The sequence below is a fragment of the Uloborus diversus genome, chromosome 1, assembly GCF_026930045.1.
Source record: "Uloborus diversus isolate 005 chromosome 1, Udiv.v.3.1, whole genome shotgun sequence".
Taxonomy (NCBI): Eukaryota; Metazoa; Arthropoda; class Arachnida; order Araneae; family Uloboridae; genus Uloborus; species Uloborus diversus.
In genome coordinates, this window is record NC_072731.1 from 265,625,465 (window position 1) to 265,638,866 (window position 13,402).

The following is a 13,402-nucleotide window of genomic DNA, read 5'->3' on the forward strand; positions in this document are numbered from 1 at the left end:
TAGATTAGAGGTTTAATTTTTTTTATTGATTTTTATAAAGTACCAAGTTGCTCCGAAAAATTTTGAAATGCTCCTTAAAATCACCTCATATGCCTTTCAAATTATTTCTCTACGGTTGGCAACCCTGTTACTATGCACAATAATATCATACAAGCACCATATATGCATGTTAAGTGAACAATGATGACTTTTGTACTGTGAAGAATAATTGATTTCAAAAATTAAACTGCGGAACTATTTTTTCCCATTGTGAGCAGGGCCCAATATAGGCTGATTTTGCTACCGCTTTCGGTACCTTCACAAAAATCTTGTTTTGAAATAGGTACTTTCACAAAAATCAAGTAATAAAATCAGGTAGCTTCACAAAAACATCGAAAATTTCACAAAAATTCGCATTTTAAAATATAAAATTTGTTTCTCTGTTTAAAACAAAATTTACTTATAACATAAAAGTCTAAGCAGGTTTATATGAACAATCGCTTAAATAGCAACCTTTTTGTGGTATTTTAACTAATTTTTATCTGTTTCTCGCCAAAGTGTATTTATGCAATATTATCGCAATATTTTAACATGTTTTGAGGAACCGTTTTTCTCATAACAAAAAACAAAACCTGTTAAAAATAATACTAAATGGCATTTACACTTTTCAAACTAAAATTTCACTTGTTCTACTTCTCTTTTGCAAAAATTAGGATGTCTCTAAAAGTTCACAAAAACAGTGCTGTTAAAAAAAAAAACTTTCACAAAAATAGAATGATGCAATATTTTCACAAAAATAGGTAGCGAGAAAAATATCCTGGATTGGCCCCTGGTGAGTCTTTATGGCACAAGACCTTTTTTTGTGTTGATTGAAATTCTTAAATAAATGTGACAGATGACAAAACATATGTTTTTTATTTTGATAAAATGTTTATTTTGTTCTAGCATTTTGTTTTTTTTTTTTTTTTTTTTTGTTTTCCAAGCTGCCATTTGAAATCTGTCATCATGCCAAAATTGAAGCAAGCTACTCTGTCTTCTCTTAAGGTATTTTGCTTAAACTTAGTTTTTTACAGAACTTCATATTCAAATAGTATATTTTAAAAATTGGTTTCTATGTCAGTATGTACATTTATGTAGTCAAGCTGCCTATTTTATGAAAAATCATGCTTCTTATCAGGGCTGTCGAATCGGAGGGGAAATGACGAATGGCAGGAATTTTAGAGCCTTCGACTTCGATTCTTTTTTCCCAAAATCAGTCCGACTCCTCAACACTAACAGAGTTGTGAAATTGAGGGAAAATGTCCAACTTTGACTCTTGCAATTTTAAACCATCGACTCTTTTACCCCAAAATCAGTCCAACTCCACAGCCTTGCTTCTTGTGGCGTAAAATCTAATGATTGGAAACTGCTGTAGTTTGCAAAAAATGTTTGGGGGGACTCGGCAAAAGAAATGGCAGTTTAAAACCAATTTGTTATTTTTACTATAAAAAAAAAACAAATATTTTGGAGGTCAGTGTTCCCCACCAACTATGGCACGGATTGGAAATAATATTTCCCTGTCCAAAAGTTTTTACAATATATTGTCCACTTACTTAAACACCACCTTTTTTATGCTTTTTTTTGCATTTATTGAGCAATTTTCAAGTCTGTGGTTCAGATTATATAGAGGTCGTTTCCAACATTATAAAAGTATTTTTTTCTGAAAGAGCATGCTTAAAGCATAAGATCTGACATTTTAAAAATAATTTGCTTGAGTTTAATAATTTTAAAAAAAGTACTTTAATCAGTGCGCTTTCATTGTTCACGCTTCTGCCGATGACATCACCAAATGAGGAAATGCTATTCGCTGTCGTCATTCACAGAGCAAAATATTTAATTTGCATCTTTACTTACGTGTACTGGCAACGATAGGGTTGATAGCAAGCGTAGAGCGCAATTATTTAATTCGCTTATTGATTATCATAATGTGGAAACGCGATAGAAAGATGTGCCAAAGTGCATCATTTGTGACATCATAAAGACCACGCCTTGTTTGAAAGATCGGACATTTGAAAAAATTAATTAAAAAATAACAGTTGGGAAAATGAAAGTATTTTCTGGGTCCATGTTATTATTATGATTTATTTATTTATTTTTTCTCATTCTATCAATTTCAGTGAGTAAAAGTAGTACTTTTGACTGAAGGAAACAACCCCATTATATTTATTGGTTGTTAAATATTGTAACGGATCCGGTGTGACTTCCAACTTTTTTGAAAAGACGACACAGTTGATTAAAAACACAGAAAATTTATTTACACTATGTACAGGAAAGAGCGTCAACAACTGCTTAATTAATCATCAGCAATTAAGCAAATATCACACAACACCGTAAACTCAACGTTTACACACGTATTTACTTCCAAATACGAAAAACAACACAGCGAAATGCCTCGCAATAAACAGAGCTAATGCACTCTCAGTACAAATTCTCAATCGAAACTCACTCATTCACATGACGCACAGCGCTTTATACCGAGCGAAGAAATCTCTAGAAAATCCTACTAAGTTCTACGCATTTCTATATCTTCTTTTTATTCATTCACGAATCTTATCAATGAAAAAGAGGGGGACCATATACTTCAATCGAATGTATAGGGGTTGTATATTCATTATAGGAAACTATTTACAGGTTATGTTACTACAATAATTTTAGATGAAAGATAATTTAATAAACACCAAATTTAGCTAGATTACGACAAATTAATCACAAAAATAACTAATATTTACAGAATTTGTAACAATATGATTTCCATTATTTATTCCAGGGTGTCGTCATAATGGAAGATTTCATTCGCCATAAGAATCTTCTGAATAATGAAGATGAATCTGATGATGCTAAATTAGAATCCCTTACTTATCTGAAAGGAAAGAAACCTTCTAAAGAAATCATTTCTTCTACTGGCATTGGTAAATGTTTTTGTGTTTTGCTTTTCAGTTGCTACTGTTCAAAGTTAAATATTGTAATCTACATAGGCGGATTTATGGGGGGTCAGAAGGGGGCAATGCCCCCCCAGTTTTGGGAGGACTTTGTGTAGTAACAACACATCTTCCAAAAATTTAAAAAAAAAAATCATTATTTTTTCATTTTTGAATAGTTTAGAAGAGCATGGGTGGATTTATGGGGGGGGGGACGGCAAAGGGGACAATGCCCCCCAGTTTTGGGAGGAGTTTATATAGTAACAACTTATCTTCCAAAATCTTATAACAAACGAGCTGATGTGTGCATCACATGACTTCCTTTTACACCAATTTAATGCTATTTCCCTATTATTGCAATTTTAATGGGATTCTCTCTCTAACTCTTTAAATATCACTAGCAATGGCCACATTGAAAGCAGATTTAAAAAAAAAAAAAAATCGCCAAATTTTTCGCCAAGTTGGCGACAAAACTTGGCAACCAAAAGACTGGCGATATATCGCCAAGTGACCGCCAAATTATAACACCACTTGAGTTTGCATCGAAATTAACAATGATTTCCCCCCAAAAAGGTGCAAAAGACCCCCTTAGGAACATCCGAAAGCAACCAAAAGGGGAGGTGCACAACTAGACCCCACTACGAGTCTATGTACCAAATTTCAACTTTCTAGGACATACCATTTTTGAGTTATGCGAGATACATACGCACATACGCACATACATACAGACGTCACGAGAAAAGTCGTTGTAATTACCTCGGTGATGGTCAAAATGGATATTTCGCGTGTCTATACATTCTTAGGCACTTTTTCGCATGTGGTCGAATCGAAAAAAAAACTCAACATTCATTTGGGGGTGAGCAAAATGGAAATTAAGGGCGATTTTTGAGTGAAAATTTTTTCGCGAATACAATACTTCCTTTTTTGTAAAAGGAAGTAAAAAAATCATGATTTTTCCTTTTTTGAATAGGAAATTAAAGTTTATTTTTTCTTTTGAACTTAAAATAACCGTTTCTTACAAAGTTTGAACAATACTGTACAACTGTATAATCTACTACTCAATTTCAGAGACTGGAAAGTGCAAATTATTGATAGGTTCTAAAATCCGTGAAAAGAATTGGCACAATATAGCCTACAAGGGCTTTTGAGCCAAAAACCCAATCTAACCAACCAAACCTTGAAAATAATTAGACAAGTCTTTGAAACTCCTAAGCAAAGTGTGCTTCAATTTTTTTTCTTATCAAGTGTATAATTAAGAATTGTTCAAATGGGTAGTATGTTACTCTCTTGATACCTATTCTCTAAATCTGTGCACCATTTCTTTTAAAGTATTAACTTGCATCACAAAGCACTTTTAAAGCGTAAAACTTTAAAAAAAAATATTTGCCTATTATTTCCAATTAACCCTTATAAAACTTCAAAATGCAGAATTTTATATCCATTTTAGATAATTTCCTCCGGGGGAGTAACCCCCGGGCCCCCCTAAAACTGGAGATATTCTATATTCCACTTAAAAGGGAGCACTGCATCACCAGCCCCCTCTCTTTTAAGGTCAATTTAAAAAGGACAGCATGATTACACACAGTAATGAAAACGACACATAAAAAAGTAAAGAATGGCCTTATGCATCACAGAAAACAGACAAAAACATGGGGGGGGGAGGGCAATTAAAAATGTTGCTCCAAAAAAAAAATCCTGCCCCCCCCCCCCAGGAACTCAGTCCTAAATCCGCCTATGAATCTATAAAAGTGTTTAGGGAAAAAGATGTGTAGTTTGTTTCAATTATGTCAACTGCTTAAAATCTTGATGGGATAGGTTTGACAGTTGAAGTACATGAATTAGTCTTGTAATTCAAACGTTATAAATTATTTTCAAATAAAAAAAGAACAGACTTCAAAAAACAAAGAGGAACTAAAAATTGAAAAAATAATTGGTCATACTTACATAGTTTCCTACCCAAACGTATAAATCAAATTTATTTTACAATTCCAGTACAAAAATCAACTAAACTAAACACCCAATTATAAATTAAACACTGATTTAAATTACTATACGATGAATTATTTTAATACCTAACTAATTATATACGACCCTCTTAATTTTTAATAACCATTTGAAGTTGGGGCCTCCTATTAACTACTATCTAACATAACTCAGTAGGTTTAGTTTAAATTAGTGTTTAACTCAGGATTTGGTGTGTTGTCAGTTAACATACATAAAAAGCTGCAGATGAAATCATAACCTCCTTTTTTGAAGTCGATAAAAAAAACAGCTGTTGTTTTTCTGTAGATCAGAGGTGCTCTTTCTAAGAGCAAGGGTTCACTCCCCCCCCCTCTAATACTGCAAAAGTCTCCCGCCCCTAAAAAGGAAAATTATTCCTCAAAACACCCCCTCCCCTAAAAAGTTCAATTCCGCAATCTGCTCCATAACCCCCGCCCCCCGCTGTAGATGGATATTTCTGTAATGCAGGGCCTGATTTACCATTAGGCTCAGGAAGCCGGGCTAAAGGCCCTCAAAATTTACAGACCTTTTGGATAAATAGTTGTCAAGGCAACTAGGTTAACAGTCTTCTGCACCCCAAAAAGATTCCTTGTAACCTCAAAACACATGTTTGCGGCTGTCTGCAAATTAGCATTTTATCGTTGTTGATTTTACTGTTACCTTTTAGCACCAATGTCAGGGCCGTATGCAAGGGGGTGGTTTATAGGGTTCAAACCCCCTCCGAAATTTTTCATTCAACAAAATGCTTTCCATTATTTATTTATTTTATACTAGTGGTACCCGCACGGCTTTGCCCGTAATAGAAAATAATTAAAAGGTCTTTTGGTTTGCCTGTATATTTACAAATAATGTATGGTGAATTTTCTCGCCAATTGGCTTGTGCCCATGTTACAGTTCCACATTACGATAATTTTGTAATTTACTCATCCACCTTATGATAATTTTGTTCTTAAAATTGAAATAGAAAAGAACCACATCAAATTATCGAAAAATTTCTTCGAGGTGCACACCCCCATGCTACAAACTAACTTTGCCAAATTTCATGAAAATCGGTCAAACGGTCTAAGCTCTATGCGCATCACAGAGATCCGGACAGAGAGACTTTCAGCTTTATTATTAGTAAAGATTTCGATAACAAAAATAATATTGTTGTTATCATTATTATTTCAATTTAATTTGTGAAATGAAATTAGTATGACTGAAAAATTGTATTAACTCGTGTCTTTTTGGTAGTTATTGAGAAATTCAATTATTATGTAACAATATGCCATTTGGTATGAACAGCCCCTCCATCCATTTAGATAATCTATTGTAACAAAAATCAATAGAATACAGATGAAACCAAATTTGATAGACCATAAATATTTCAAAAAATGTGTTTGGCAAAACCCCCTCCGAAACAAAAGTCTGGTTACGGCCCTGACCAATGTTATGCATATTTATTTCTTTACTTGTTTAGGATTTGACCTTTGTACCTAGTACCATACATCAGTAGTTTGTCCTTTATTCAAGACTCCTCTTTTGAAGTTGAACACTTACATATCTTATGTTAAAAAATAAATTTTCTCTTGGTTTTGAAAAAGAGTCATCTTTATTATAACGGGGACACCATTCTAGTAAAATTAAATTCCAATAATTTTTATATCTGTCCCCAAAAGTTACAAGTGCACTGCACTTTCTTGAAATTATATTTCAGAACAATCAGCATATTTATCAATCAGTATAAATCTTTTCTAGGTGCAGTTTTAAGATCATTCGAAAACCATGGCAACAAAAAAATTGCAGATGAAGCTAAAGATCTGTGTAAATTTTGGGAGCTGCACACAAGCCAAAAATGTCAGCCAACTGTTGAAGTCAGATATGACAATTTGACTCGCCATATTAGACGGACATCCACACGGCTGTTTGCAGCTGAACTTGGTGATGGAGAAGTAAAAATTTAATCCTTATATAAATGGAAATTATGCATTTTTTATTGTTTTAAACTAGAGACGCATGAAGTACCATATTTTGTCAAATACTGAATACCAAATATTCAGCAGAAAATTGCCACCCCCAAGCCAGGGCTAAGGCAGAAATACATGCAATATACCAGACAGCCCGGTTATCACATCCAGAGACTGCAGTTTTGTTCTTGTTAGAACTATTCAGTCTGGAATAATAGCAGGGATGATTGTGACTCAATAAAAAAATACCTGAACTTTTTTTCCAAGAAGAAAAAGTGTTTTGATGGGCATATATATATATATACACACATTACGTGTATGCACACATTATTTATATACATAATTATTTGTTGGGGTTAAACTCGAAGTTTTAATTGGACTTAATACGTCCATGTGCATAGAGGGAATTAAATTCTTTTAATTTTTCACATTTCTTAAAATTTTTCAAAGAATGTTTTATTTTTCTAAACTGTATCTGAATCTTTAACCATTAATTACATTCATTTATTGAAAGTGCATAAAGATTTCAGAATTAAATAAGTTTGGGGCAAAAGGGGCAGCATGTATTATGATCACTGTGCAATAGGGCTTGGCAATATCCGAATTTTAATACCACAATATACGCTCTCCAAATATCGATATTTTCGATTTCTATAGGTCGTTGAATTAAACATTTTATAGGGGGGGGACTGGAAAGCCTATTACATAAGCATCTGCAACAGAGAAAAGCCATAGGCCATCTTGGTGAATAAATAGTTTAACAATTTATTGTAATATAATAATATAGCTACAGCGAGGATTTTCATGTGTTTGTGTCGGCGGGGGGGGGGGGGGGATCATGCGGCAGGATTATACCACAGAAACTTTTGGAGAAATTAATTAAGAAGAATTTAAGTCTCTTTATTAGTGAATGGCAATTCTTGAGGGAAAAAGGAGGCTTGGTAAAATTGAGAGGTGCCATCGCAGTCAGGGGGAATGGGTACCCCTAGTTACATCATCTGCATATTAAGATATGCAACAGAGAAACGCTATTAGACATCTTGAAAAGAAAATATTAAGGGGAAAAATATCAAGTAACCCTCCTTCCTCTTCTTATCTAGCCTTTATTCCATCTCCCACCCCAGTTGTTCTTCAATAATTACCATAGATATTGCAATACATGACAGTAGCTTACGCTTTATACCAAACGAAACGTCTTCAATTTGGACTTTTGGCGTTTCATTAAACATCGCCTACAAAAGTGGGTTTTTCTGAAAATATAGGAGTTCCGGTATTTTCGAAGATGAAGATACCGGAAATCAAGATGAAAATACCAGAAATCCGGTAAAATACCGGAACACAATCACCCCTGTAATAGAATAACAGCTAACACACCTTTTCCTTTTACTTAAAAAAAACTCCCAAAATAACAGTAAAAATAAGAATGAAAGTTATACAAAGTGGAAGTTATTTGTAGAATTAGAAGTAAATTACGGAGATAGGGGAGACATTTTCCCCTCTTAGTCATGAAAATTCCCTTTGCAGTTAGATTAGTCGTTAATCAAAATGTAACAAAGACTCTGCCATGAATTTGTGTTAATGTAGGAATTTGAGAAGTTTCATAAAATGTCAAGGTTTGTGTAAAGGAGACTTATTTTTAAGTATTATTAGTATGTCATAGTTATACAAAAAGCAATACTACTTCCTTATATAGTGATTTCTTGATTTAAGAAAAAAGTGAAATGTTGGTGAAATAGATAGTTTTAAGCACTTAAATTTTAAATAATCAGGGTTCGAATTATCCAATAATTTGATATATATCGGATATTTTGATATATATCCGATATTTTCAATCAACACAAACTAAAGGCTTCCAAATAGTAAATGCATCCTCAAATCACTCCCTATTTTCTGATATTATAATTACAATATGTAGACTTAAAATTAAGGTTTCTTTCATCATTTATATCCAGTTTTTCATTTTACATTTCTATCAATTTTAATGGAGTTAATTTAGCATTAGCTGTTTTACTCATTATTCTTCTGTTAGCTACTTTTACAGTTATATGATTCAGAAATAAATAATATGCATTACTCGGTGCACAGTCATAAGACGTTTTCATTTTTTCTGAACAATGTTTAATATTTAATTATCCTCTTTTAATATTAATTAAAATTGTTACATTACTAATAATTTTATGAATATAAAATACAAGTAAAAAGGGAATATTATATTACTTTGTTATATTAATTATGTATCAATGCATCATAAAAATATAGTACATAACTTTTTCGTTATATTTAATAATAAATGAACAATATTACTGCTATGATTAATGTACTTATTATATTGAAAATACCATAGTTGAAAAAATATATATCAAATATCAAAATATTCTGATATTTTCAAAATAAATACCGGATATATATCATGACATATATCGGCAAACCCTGTAAATAAGCATTAAAATTTTTAAAATTTAGAATTTTTTTTATAAACTCCCAACTTAGGGGAAGGTACAAAGTCCAAAGAAATATTCCCATTTTTTAATTTCCTTCCCATTGGGAATATTTCCAATTCACATTACTAGATATTCTACATTTCTCACGTTTTTTTTTTCTTTTCTTTCTAATGAGGCTGCATTAAAATAGTTTATAACTTTTGCAGACCAAGTATGATCCCGATATAGCATCAAATGTGTCACCATTAAGGGACGGATGTCAATGGCACAGGTAATTTTGATGCCAAGTTTCCAACCAGATGGATGCATTTGGGCACTCTTTGATGCAAAACTGCACTAGATTTAATTTTGCTGCAGGCATTCAAAGCCACACGAATACCGAAAGGAACTTTTACATGTCGCATAATCATATGACATAGGCGCTGACATCTTTATGCATCTCGTAGATCCACAGGCTGGCTACCGAGGGTCAGAACCCAGGATCATGGCACAGAAGGTCAATGCCTTACCAAAATGCCACCCAGCCAATAAAATTCTTACTATTTTATTATATCTTCTCTCAAAACTGCGGATAGTGCTTTAAATTTTTTCAATTTTTATATGCAGTCAATTCGCGATAACTCGAATCTAAAGGGGCCAACGAAAAACTTCGACTTATCGGAAGTTCGACTTATGGCTAGTTTAAGTTTTCGACATTTTTATGTTAAAAACCATCAAATATTTTAATTAATATGAACATACAACAGACAAAATTTCAGAACTCAAAAGTTTTTTTGCATAATATATGGTTTCTTCGTGAAGAGTTCTGAAGACGAAGTTGTGTCTGGTCTTTAACTTCTCCAGCCATCCCGCACTGACATGGAATATTTTTTATGTTCAGTAATATAGCAAAATTCATTGCTTTCTCACACAGCAAAGACCCACTAACAAGGGCGGATCTAGAAAATTTTCAAGGAGGGGGTGATTTTTATTAATTACCCTTTTCTGCGTTTCCTTACATTCTTCCCCTAACGTCATGGAAGATCGTCTTAAATTACTTTCTTTTAGATTTATTTCTGCAAATTTCCTAAGAAGTGCTTTAAACCCTGCCTATCCCATACCTGAACGTATTCAAAAGTGTTCTACAGTTGCTTTTTTTAGACTTCAATTTCGAAAAATTTTCAGAGGAGAGCACTCGAACCTGTTTAATATGCACAATAATATAACATCGCTTATAAAAACTAAACATTTAATAACGCTACTACTAATTTTGTTACAACACCATATTCAAAAGTATCAATTCATGGAATGCAGTCTTGTTGCCAATCGCTATTATAAAAAGTCCTGTTGCTGAAACATGCTAATATATTACAGAACCCTCTCCAATATCATCTCTATATGGTCTGAAGTTGAGCTTTTGAAGATTCAATTTCATAAAAATTCCGGTACAAAGTTTAATTCCCTGTCCCTGAAGTACTAAGAAATGGGCTATAAAATTGCGTTTTTTAGACTTCAATCACGAAAAAGTTCCATGCGAGAGTCCCCTTTCTTCTAACATCATAGAAGATCGTCTAAAACTGTTTTTAGTACTTCAAAATCGAAAATATACGTATATGCCGCGAGAGTTCCTGTATCTCGGCTCAAGGAGGGGGGTGATCGCCCCTCCCTCGTATCCGTCCTTGCCCACTAAATAGGAATGGCATACCTTGATTTCGATACTGCTAGAACCACTTGAATCGAGCGGATTCTACTTTAGCAAAGGTGCGCATCTTCATTCGTTTCAAATTCGGATTTATGGATTTGTACCACTTTTGAAGAATCTTATTTTTTGGTAGTTGAATTCCTTTCAATGTCACAAATAAGATTTACTTTACATGGTTCATACGCTCCTTCAAAACTCCTCCAATACTCCTTCATTTATGAAATTTTTTTGAAGGGCCCTTCAAATTCCTTCATTTTGGTTTTAACTCCTTCTTTTTTAGAGAGTTCAAGACTACATAATCTTCCTCTATAACGGAAACTTAAAATACTTCGATTGACAACTAACTTCGTCACTAAGGGGATTTTAATGTAGTAATTTCGTGCATTTATTTTTTTTGGATTTACAAATTGATCATAGTTAATTCATAGAAGTTGAAGGTGAGAATTTTATTAGAAGACTAAGACATTTCATAAGTGAAGTAAAACATGCTTAAATGGTGCTTGGCTATTTTTTCAAGTTTTAGGATTATTGTTTTTTCCCCCACCACACTCTCAGCAGCAAAAGTCAGGTTGTCTAATTATTATTTAAATATTTAAAACTACATAAGTTAATGTACTACACTAAGTGATTGCGTTAAAAAAAAACAATTGTTTAGTTAATTGCAGTTATGATATTGTAAAAAGGGTCATCCACAAGTGATGTCATGCTTTGAGGAAGAGACGGGCTCATGAAATTTTGACAAGGGGATGAGAGAGGGTGACAAAAAGTGACATCACACAGCTATTGTAACAATATGTTTGTGAAAAATATGACGTGACAAGAGGAGAAATTTGGGGTGAAGTGTGACACTTTGTGATAAAGGGTGCTGATGGTCAAATATATTGAAAAAAAAGTGTGACATCATTTAATGACACTCCATTAGTACTCCTTCAAAATCTGATTTTACTCCTTCATTTTATTTCTGAAATTGAGTACGAACCCTGCTTTACTTTTTAAATCTAAGGTTTTTAGCTTTCGCTTAGACATCATTAATAGTAAAGACAAATCTTTTTCTCTCTCTCTCTCTCTCGGGAACGCATCATAACTTAGGTCAGCCTTTGAATAAAGGTACAATCAGTGGAGTTGACAACTTGATAACTCAAAAGCAGATTCGTAGTCTAGCAACATGTCTAAGTGTAAACAGTACAGTGCGACAAAAGAGAAACGAGCTGTACTCGTTTCCGCACGTGTCACTCCTTTACCACATATTGGCTCAACAGGTGTTCTTGCTTTAGAGGTCTAATGTGCGGGAGTTGCAAGTGAAGGTGAATGAATTTTTCTTTCATTGTTGCTTGTTTCTTTCTCTCCCCCCCCCCCATTCTTTCGAAATAAATTTCGAGTTATCTTTGATAAAACTTTTGAGTTAAAGGAAGTTAACTTCGAGGTATAGAGAATAATTAACATGGAATCAAAGACAAAGGGATCGGGACTTGATAAAAACTGAGTTATCATGAATTGACTTGTGTTTTGCAAGTATGGTATTTAATGATGTTTTTTTTTAAAGTGTCAGGTGACATCAATAAAAAATCTACATATAATGAATAAAATATTTTCATTTAAAATTCAATGATAGTAATTAAATGAATCCTAAGTAATTTTAATCTTTGAACCTTCTGTTGTATTACAGGAAGATGAAAAAACTGCTGATGCTTTAGAAAAAGAGATATTTCATAAGTGTAATCGATTCATATCAAAGAGCTACAGAAAGACCGTCCGCAAAATAACATTTGTACTTAGACATGACGGTGCTGAAAAAGAAGCCTTCAAAAACGGGAAGATATCTCCTTCACAGTTTGTTTTGAAATATATCAGATGATATAACATTTGATAAATTATCTACTCTTATTTTTGTAAAAATGTATAAAATTTTAATAAATGATTTTCTTTCAAGTACTGATTTCTACCTAAAACTTTTTTCATTTATCTATCCATATAAAATGTTTCAATCTACTTCAACTTTTTTGATTTTCATAGGCTCAAAGAATGTCATAAAACGAAAAAAAATGACATTTCTTGATTAGTCTTTATACTACTGTAGCATTTAAAACCAGTCAGGTTTACAACATCATGGTACATCTGCCACTGCTTAACCTCCCTAAATTTTCGATTAGGTTGTGACTGACAAAGCGACCTCTGGTTACTTTCAATGGCTTGCTCAATGTTTTGACCTTATGTCTGCTACTGCTAAAAGTTCAGATTCCGAGATGCAGGATAAAACCTGCTCTAAAACCCTTGAAAAAAAAGGAGAGAATATTAAAAATAGTTGCGACAACGAACTTGAATAAGTACTAGTTAAATGAAAAAGCTTTGCACTACAATATGAATAAAGTGAAAAACCAATGTAAATAAAGCAAATTC

At 33.0% G+C, this 13,402-nt stretch overlaps 1 protein-coding gene across 1 annotated transcript; it reads left to right on the forward strand.

The window, feature by feature from the left end:
* The first annotated feature begins 948 nt into the window (after positions 1–948).
* On the forward strand, positions 949–12,889 carry LOC129234263 (transcription elongation factor A N-terminal and central domain-containing protein 2-like). The gene is made up of 4 exons (XM_054868257.1): positions 949–1,023; positions 2,786–2,927; positions 6,675–6,868; positions 12,672–12,889. Exons 1-4 carry the CDS (start codon positions 985–987, stop codon positions 12,858–12,860), a joined length of 564 nt encoding a protein of 187 aa, XP_054724232.1. The 5' UTR covers positions 949–984; the 3' UTR covers positions 12,861–12,889.
* The last annotated feature ends 513 nt before the right edge of the window (positions 12,890–13,402 follow it).